We start from the raw sequence: 8,196 nt of genomic DNA on the forward strand, positions 1-8,196 counted from the left end.
CTGGGTGGGAAATATCGGCTGTTGATATTTCTCGAGAATATTACCATCTATCGAGTAGTAGGACGCAATTATTAGCTTTATGTTGCATTAGCCGATTAGCCGCCTCCTCGAGAGTACAAATGTCTCGTGTGACAGTGTCAGCTGAAGCAAGCTGAAGTTGGATGGAACAACAATGAGATGGGTTACATACTGTGCAAAAACAGAATAATGTTGTGTTGTTATTTAAGTTCGAATACATAAAATAAGTAATATAAAAATATTAATACGCGTATATGGTAAGTTATTACATGCCAAATAAATTTGCCAAGAAAAAAAATAAAAGAGAGAGTTCTAATATAAAGTTACTTATATTATTATAAGTTTATAATACGTGTATCGGTCATCAAAATATCATAATTAATGTCCAATAATTATCACAGATCACCGGAGTCGCAGGTTCGGTAAATAAAAAATATGACACCGACGTGGAACTCCAAGAAAGATGAGAGCATCTACAAGGCTGCAGGTGCCATGCACCTGCGCAAGTACGGAGAGTTCTTTGAGAATCTGTTGGAGAAGTCCTGGAAGGGTGATTCAACGTTGGAATACATTATAGAGGGTCCTCTGCGCCTGGTTTACAAAACGACAGAGGACATTGGCATCCTCTCCCTGGTGGAGATGGAGAACAAGGTGCTGTCCAAGCTGCTGGCGGCGGTAGCGGGAACGTGCAGGGAAATCAGATTGCTGAAGGTGGAAGCCGCTGGCTTTTATGCGAAGCTCTTCGCCCACGGGGAAAGGATGGACGACGATCTTGCCGGTGTAGCCAAACTACTGTCGGATCTCCTGGATCTGTCCGTTTTCACCAATCGTATGTCGGTCGTCGTGCACCTGACCACGCAACAGTTGGCGAGCCTATCCGGCGCCGTCCACGAAATCTATTTACCTGTCCTGCTCGAAGGCTTCATAGATCTGTTCGTGATCCTCGTGACTCTCGACGAGATCGTCGACGCTCAACCGGCAATATTGGACCAGTGGAAGAAGTACAGGATGCACGTGCGCTCGATGATGCACAATCCGTCGCAGTTTGGCGTCGCCGGGACGAAGCTGGAGACGTTCGATCATCTGCTCAAGGATCTGCAGGAGAAACTGCTGCGAAAGAATATGTTTTTGAAGGCGATCGAGCACGTGATGGACGTGAACAAGGGCGCGGTCATGAGCGAGCAGATCGTCAGTTATCTGAAGAACATGATCACGGATGTGGAGAGCAAGTCTAACGACTGTGCCGCGTTGAATAGGAACTGGATAAGGGCCAACGTCGGCGTCGCTGTGGTGATAAAGCTGTTCGGCGCTTGCGACAGGAAGCTGATCAAGAGGGTGACGGAGGCCAACAAGAGATTCTACGCAGTCACGTTGGTGGGGAACGTGATGTGGGTGCCGAGCAAGTTCCTCAGCGACGTCGTGCCGAAGGAGACCGGCAACGCCGTGCTGGGCCCGCAACTGGGCGAGAAGATTCTGCAGGCGAGGACGCAGAGATTGCCGGTCACGGTGAACAATTTGATACAGCGAGGGACGAGCTGGTGCGTGGAGATGCAGAGCATCGTCACGAGGACCAATCTCCAGGTGTCGGACATTGGGCAAAAGCGTACGCTGCTGACGGACCTGCTGGCACTGCTGTCCCAGATGCGGGAGATCGTCGCGTTCGTGACGAATCTACACGCCTCGCTGTCCAGGCCGATGAATCGCGGCACGGTGCAGCTGATCTGCAGGCTCATGGAACTGCAGAAGTCCCTGCAGACGATGTTCTACGCGCTCGGGCCGGTCGTGGTGCAATCGCAGGCGCAGGTGTTGCAATATTTAGCTTACTACATGCTAGTCATGCTGGAAACGGCGCGCAAGGCTCTCGTTCAGAGGGACAAGGGTTACAGCAAGGACCGGCTAGACGCGCTATCGCTGATAGGGCTGAGTATGCGGCTGATAGGCGGTCCAGCGAGCGCGGACAGGCGACTGATAGTGCGCTGCGCGTTAGCGTGCGCTACCCAGTTGACCGACACCTTCCGCGAGGAGGACGTGGTAAAGCTGCGGTTCCTATTGGACAGTTACGACGCCGTGGCCGAGTTGTACGAGCTGGTCGACGAGCACGGTGACTACTCGTTGCTGCTGCATCATCAGAACATGTTGCCCGCCTATCTCTCCTCGGTCGTCGACGGCAATACCGGCGTCTGTCACATTGCTCATCTGTTCGCTGCCTTCAACAGCGCCGTGGGCGAGCAGGAGTTTGCTGAGCTGAGGGTAAAACGCATCGCGGAACTCCGGGAGAGCCTGGTGAAGAACGTCCTGAAACCGGCCTGCCACGAGATCGAGACTAGCCTACGACTACACGTGCACGCTCATCTCAAACTGGACTCTACGAATCCCTTCAACATTGGTGCGAAAGACGGCGGCAGGGTGGTGCGAGTCCCGCCGCTGCCACTGGCCGAGAACATGATCTGCACGAAGAGATTCGTCGAGCATTACCTGAACGATATGTTTTACAATCTGACGACAGTGGCCCTGCACGATTGGAGAACCTACCGGACGATGCACGCGTTGGCCAGCTATAAGATGGGCCTGGACACGGTGCAGGATCATCTGCCGACGCAAACTCTCGAGCAGGGCCTGGACGCTCTAGAGATTATGCGCAACATCCACGTGTTCGTTTCCAGGTAATCAGAATTGTTAAATATGATATTATAAAAATTTGTATTTATGATATATTTAGTTTCGAAATTAATCAATATCGCATTTCGTCTTTCATCGTAGGTACCTATACAACCTGAACACGCAGACGTTCGTGGAACACAGCAGCGGCAACAAGCATCTAAACACCATCGGCATCCGGCACATCGCCAACTCAATTCGCACCCACGGCACCGGTATCATGAGCACCACAGTGAACTTCGTCTACCAGTTTCTGCGCGTGAAGCTGCATACCTTTTCGCAATTTCTCTTCGACGAGCACATCAAGTCGCGGCTGATGCGCGACATCAGGTTCGTCCGAGCGCAACGGGAAGCGGGCGCCGCTCCATACACATACGAACGAGCGGAGAAATTTCAGAAGGGTATCCGGAAACTGGGAATGACCGCCGATGGGTTGAGCTACCTGGATCAATTTCGACAGCTGATCACGCAGATCGGCAACGCGCTCGGCTACGTGCGGTTGATCCGTTCCGGCGGCCTCCACGCTAGCTCGAACGCGGTGTCCTTCCTGCCGGATATCGAGAGAACGGTGCCGTTTGAGTCGCTCTGTCGCGGACTGAATTATAGCGCCACGACGCAGGCCGCTGCCAGACGGTTGGAGAACGACATCGACGATCTGGTGCGCAACTTCACCGAGGGTATTCAATACTTCAAGCTACTGGTCGATGTGTTTGCATCGGCTTTCCGCGACGCCAAGTCCTATCATCTGCAACAGTTCTACGCCATCGTGCCGCCGCTAACGCTCAGCTTCGTCGACAATTCCGTATCCAACAAAGAGAAGATGTTCAAGAAGAACCAGACCGGCGCGGCTTTCACCGACGACGGCTTCGCCATGGGTATCGCCTACATCAATGCGTTGCTCGATCAGAGCTCCGAGCTGGACGGTCTTCATTGGTTCAAGACGGTGGAGCAGCACGTTGCCCAGGAGAGACTCGCCGCAGAGCGCAAGGATGATAACGGTGACGAGAAGCTCCAACAGACCAGGGCGCTCACGCTTCAACGTCTCACCGAGAGAAACGCCGAATTCCAGTTGTTATACTATAGTCTTTCCGGTGCCAGAGTGTTCTTCAAGCAACCCGATACGTAGCGCAAGACAATCTGCTCATTTTGATATTTCAATATTGTTGCTCTTGAGCACTAATTAGTTAAGTCGATTTCATGATTATTGGGAGAGAGATGGTTAGCACAGATCTCGACGATTTAGATGAATGTGCATTTGAAACCATTTCTTTCCTAATTGTTGAGTGCGATTGAAATTTTGAATAAATATAATCCCCACATTCCAGCATCTCTTCCGATTTATTCTCATACGTGTTTGCCGTCATAGCACATGTTGTAAATTACTTAGACTGCCTACGATCGTTTTTATAAATATTTTCTACATTCACGATATCGTTACAATATCAGAGCTTTGTTCAATAAATAATGGCTAGACTGAATGACTAGGTTTTTACGTCTAAAGGAGGTGCAATTACCACTCGCGATCGCAAGTAGAATCGAAAGGATAAATGAATGAAGGCGTCCAACATTCGTGTGGTGGTGTCGTCTTAAAATTTTGAATTCAATTACTCGTCGCAACACTGAACTGATAAGTACTATTTAATATAAGGCATTTGCAAATTATCTATAATAATGCAAATTTCGTAAGAATATAACAAGCCTTCATCCATTTTTTTTTCCAACGAATCAATCATCGAGAGACACGGTAGTGTCTCCAAGTACGCGCAGAGCGAGACCGACCGTGACTCTCTTTTACGCGACGCGACGAGTTGCGTATAACCGAGATTTTAAGATCTCAACAATGACTAAACGGTCTATTTCACCAGACCAAGTCTTCATTTTTTCGAGAATCGGATTGACAAAAGAATCACATTTCCTTTTCAATCCGGGTCGATGTTGCGTTTTTCTTTAAATTTCAATAAACTATTGTGCCTAATTAACACGCACTATCGGCGTACGATGCACATAGACGTATATATATATTTATATACACAACATCAATTACTTTCGTAGCCGTATATGCTAGAAAGCAAACGCATCGCGTACTTTGCGTACAATAAAAATTTTCATTTGTTTTAATCGTCATTTCGTAAAACGGTCCCCACCGTTCGTAATTCGAATCAAGTATTCTTCCAATATACCAATGACAATTCTATAGAGATCATCTCGCTCGATAGACTTCTGTAAAAACTTTCTTGCGCCAGTCTTCAAACGATTATACGCAATGATACGCAACAATACGCAATAATACGGATAATCGCAAGCAACGTACATCACAACAAAATATAAAATCTATGTAAAATAAAATTTACGTCACAACATCGTTAAAATATCACACTGAATTTATCAGAAACAGATCTGCGTCCTCTGAACTAGAAAATACATTAAGATTAATTAATGCACTAAGATTGATTAATGCTTTAAGATTAATTAATCCCTACGTGTACCTGCATAATTACCGAGATACGGGTTTTTTTGATAATTCTTTCGTCAAGCGTTTTACCTTGATATTCACCTTGTTCGGTGAGTCTTTTTTTTTTTGTCTTCTCGCTGACGCACCTTCAGGTCTTCAACCTTGCAATTCCATTATCTCTGTAGCTAATTGTCAGCCGTCGAGTGAGCTAGAAACCTAGAATCGCTAATCAACTTATATCTCACACGATCCCTGACGTAATTGTCCCGCAAGTTACGGTATAGATATGCTTCTCTCCGCGACATGTGACATCTAAATTATATTAAGCTGCAAATGTCGTTGAATTTTGCCGTCTTCACGTTGACGAAAGACAAGAGCGAATATATTCCAACAGGATCGTGTAGATATAGATCTCTCTTTAGGATTGAGGTTTGGATTGTTCTTCCGGGTCCAAAAGATCGTCGCAAGAAGCCGTCGGTGGTAACAATTGCCTGCCGCCACGTTTCTTGCTGCGAGTGAACACCTTCGTAAGTTGCGCGAATTTACGTCGGGATACTGCAAGGGGGTGTTCGTCGTTAGAGAAATAAATAAATCGCGCGTATATAGCTTTTAATTTAAACAACTGTATACCAATTCATTTGCTTACGTTTGCCCATATTTTTCAGTCTTTCTTTGAACAGATCCTCGTCGTCGTGACCGGTTTGGCTGCCGCCTTTCTCCAGCTTCGAGTCTACAAGAGAAAAAAGCGTTCCATTTTCTCTCTCTCTCTCTCTCTCGAGCTGCACCCCCCTTTTGCGAAATCTTCAATTTCTTTTCAATTCTTTACCGTGTTCCAACGTGGACAGAAAATCTTCATTCCAACGGAGCTCCGCCATGAACTCCTCGTTCTGCAGAAACATAGCGATCCTCTCATCCTCCAGCATGGAATTCTCTTGCGAATACGCCAAGTCAATACCGTCATCCGACATTTGCTGGGGGAGCCTTAGAAAGGTGTCTGGCAATGGTCCCAATAGCGGAGGCTGCCACTTTTGAATGCTCCTCGATTTGCCGGTGTCTTTCCTGGGCGACTTGGCGGTGCTCGGAAGTTCCTCCTTCTGCTCCAGCTCACTCCTGATTTTCTCGTTCTCGTTGTCGGTACTCATGGTGAGCAATTGATCGATCGTGGTGTCCACAGCTCCCTGATTGGATCTCAGCACAGCCTGCAAATGAAATGTGCAAATGTATACCTAAAGAATAAGACGACATGGCAGTACGTCGTATGTCAATATAGTCTCTTCTACGCTCCGACCTCTATCACATCGTCGTCCATCTGCGGAAACATATTCTTGAAATCGGCCATCGCTTGATAAAACTCCAGCGTCGTCTGTTGCTGCTGCTGCTGTTGTTGTTGCTGCTGCTGCTGCTGCTCCGTCGCAGAGGCCATAGTGAAGCTTTCGGAATGACGAGGCTACTGATAAGAAATCGGTGCTGTCAATGCCATGATTTTGCATATCAAGAACGCACGTAATCTATTCGTGTACGTGTACAAATACATACTCACGACCTGTTGACGGATTTTCAAGAAGTGACAGCTGCGAGAGCGTTGCCCATGCCTGCGAACACCGGTCTTCGCGTCGTCGTTGCTCTTAAGTAACGTGTCAATCAGCGGAATTAGCACGGTGTCATCTTTCCGAATCGTTAATCGGTCGAATGGACGTGCACACGCGTGTATTTGGTATACGACGCCGGTGCCGGCTTACGTCATCGTACGAACGTACGGCAGGAACATCGTGAAGGTGTCAACCTGTGAAAATCTACACCCGCGCTCGGCCCGTCTCGGCTGGTCCGAGGTCCGAGGTGGCGAGGTTTCATGGAACTAGAGAGACTCTTCGGGGATCGTTCGCCGCTCGTGCAATCGGGCCGCGTTTGAGCGTCGCGATTGGCTGCCCTTTGATCTGCGCAGTCATCCGATTGGTCGTCGCTCCTGGCGCCAATGCGCATCGCGAGGATGAAAAAGACAGGTTTCTATATTATCGACGTTGCCGTAACATCAGGATCACGCTGTAAATTTCAAGATTTACATCTGCATGGATCGTTATTGTTTATGTTATATTTACGCGACATTTTTCATACATTGTATATATAGAAATGTAGATTATTACATTATATCATATTGTATCATATTATATTACATTATATCATATTGTATCATATTATGGTAAATCTGAAGGAGAGCTCCCTCCTCACCGATTTCGCTGAATTTAGGCTTAATCGACGCGTTTTTGCACAAAACGAACGAATCTGGCAGAAAAAAGCCCCGCTCTGCCCCGCGAAACGAAATATTAACTGTTAAAGTTGACGACTATCAGGTTATGAGACCTGTCATACCGACGCGATGTAGCGACTACGGACATGCTCCGCGACCACATGCGCGCATGTCCCGTGGTCACGTGATGTACTTGAGCGCTCAACCTCAATGACATATTATATAGCCTGCGTTCCTTTTGATGCTTTCAGCGCTGTAAGCATTATTCTATCTCCGTTGCACATTGAATATCAAATAGAGATGGAGCGACGCTTTCAGCGCTGAAAGCGTCAAAAGGAACGCAGCCATATTGTTCTGTGCAATTCCAAAATATTTATAATGCCATATTCAGTAGAGCAATTATATAGTCTTCCGTGGCTACTGGTTCAGGATGATGTTGGTGAGGAGGGAGCTCTCCTTCAGATTTACCAAAAGATTAAATAAACGATTGCCTTTACTCTTGCGCGACGGATTCTTCCGCGACGTAATCTCATCTCGATATTTCTAATATATATCATTATTTTTTTATTTATACAAAACATTATATAACATTGTAAGCGATGCGGAATCATATTCTATGACAGTATCCTAACACATTTATAGTGTATTATATAAACATGGTAAAATAGGCTTAATATTAAATATATAGTTCTTTTTTTAAATAAAATCTTTTAATTTTTTAAATATTAATACAAATAGAATCTAGGATTAATACATTAATTTAAAACAACTGCACAACATATCGAGACGAGCGTGGCCTAGTAGACAGCGCACTGGTCTACTG

At 46.6% G+C, this 8,196-nt stretch overlaps 2 protein-coding genes across 5 annotated transcripts; one reads left to right on the plus strand and one right to left on the minus strand.

Moving 5' to 3' along the window:
• The first annotated feature begins 114 nt into the window (after positions 1-114).
• Positions 115-4,000, plus strand: LOC112461817 (WASH complex subunit 4-like). The gene is made up of 3 exons (XM_025027202.1): positions 115-275; positions 418-2,681; positions 2,779-4,000. Exons 2-3 carry the CDS (start codon positions 454-456, stop codon positions 3,800-3,802), a joined length of 3,252 nt encoding a protein of 1,083 aa, XP_024882970.1. The 5' UTR covers positions 115-275; positions 418-453; the 3' UTR covers positions 3,803-4,000.
• LOC112461818 (CUE domain-containing protein 1-like) lies at positions 3,996-6,992 on the minus strand. Of its 4 annotated transcripts, none has more exons than XM_025027206.1 (5): positions 6,669-6,992; positions 6,417-6,578; positions 5,955-6,327; positions 5,775-5,858; positions 3,996-5,683 (listed from the first exon to the last, which is right to left on the minus strand). In XM_025027206.1, exons 2-5 carry the CDS (start codon positions 6,549-6,551, stop codon positions 5,547-5,549), a joined length of 729 nt encoding a protein of 242 aa, XP_024882974.1. In that variant the 5' UTR covers positions 6,552-6,578; positions 6,669-6,992; the 3' UTR covers positions 3,996-5,546. The 4 variants fall into 4 exon arrangements, with proteins under 4 accessions (XP_024882974.1, XP_024882972.1, XP_024882971.1 ...); XM_025027204.1 differs by having other exon boundaries at positions 6,417-6,575; positions 6,665-6,992; XM_025027203.1 differs by having other exon boundaries at positions 6,665-6,992.
• Positions 6,993-8,196: the final 1,204 nt, after the last annotated feature.

Source organism: Temnothorax curvispinosus, unplaced genomic scaffold, assembly GCF_003070985.1.
Source record: "Temnothorax curvispinosus isolate PA1 unplaced genomic scaffold, ASM307098v1 QBEX01011839.1, whole genome shotgun sequence".
In the NCBI taxonomy this organism is placed as follows: domain Eukaryota; kingdom Metazoa; phylum Arthropoda; class Insecta; order Hymenoptera; family Formicidae; genus Temnothorax; species Temnothorax curvispinosus.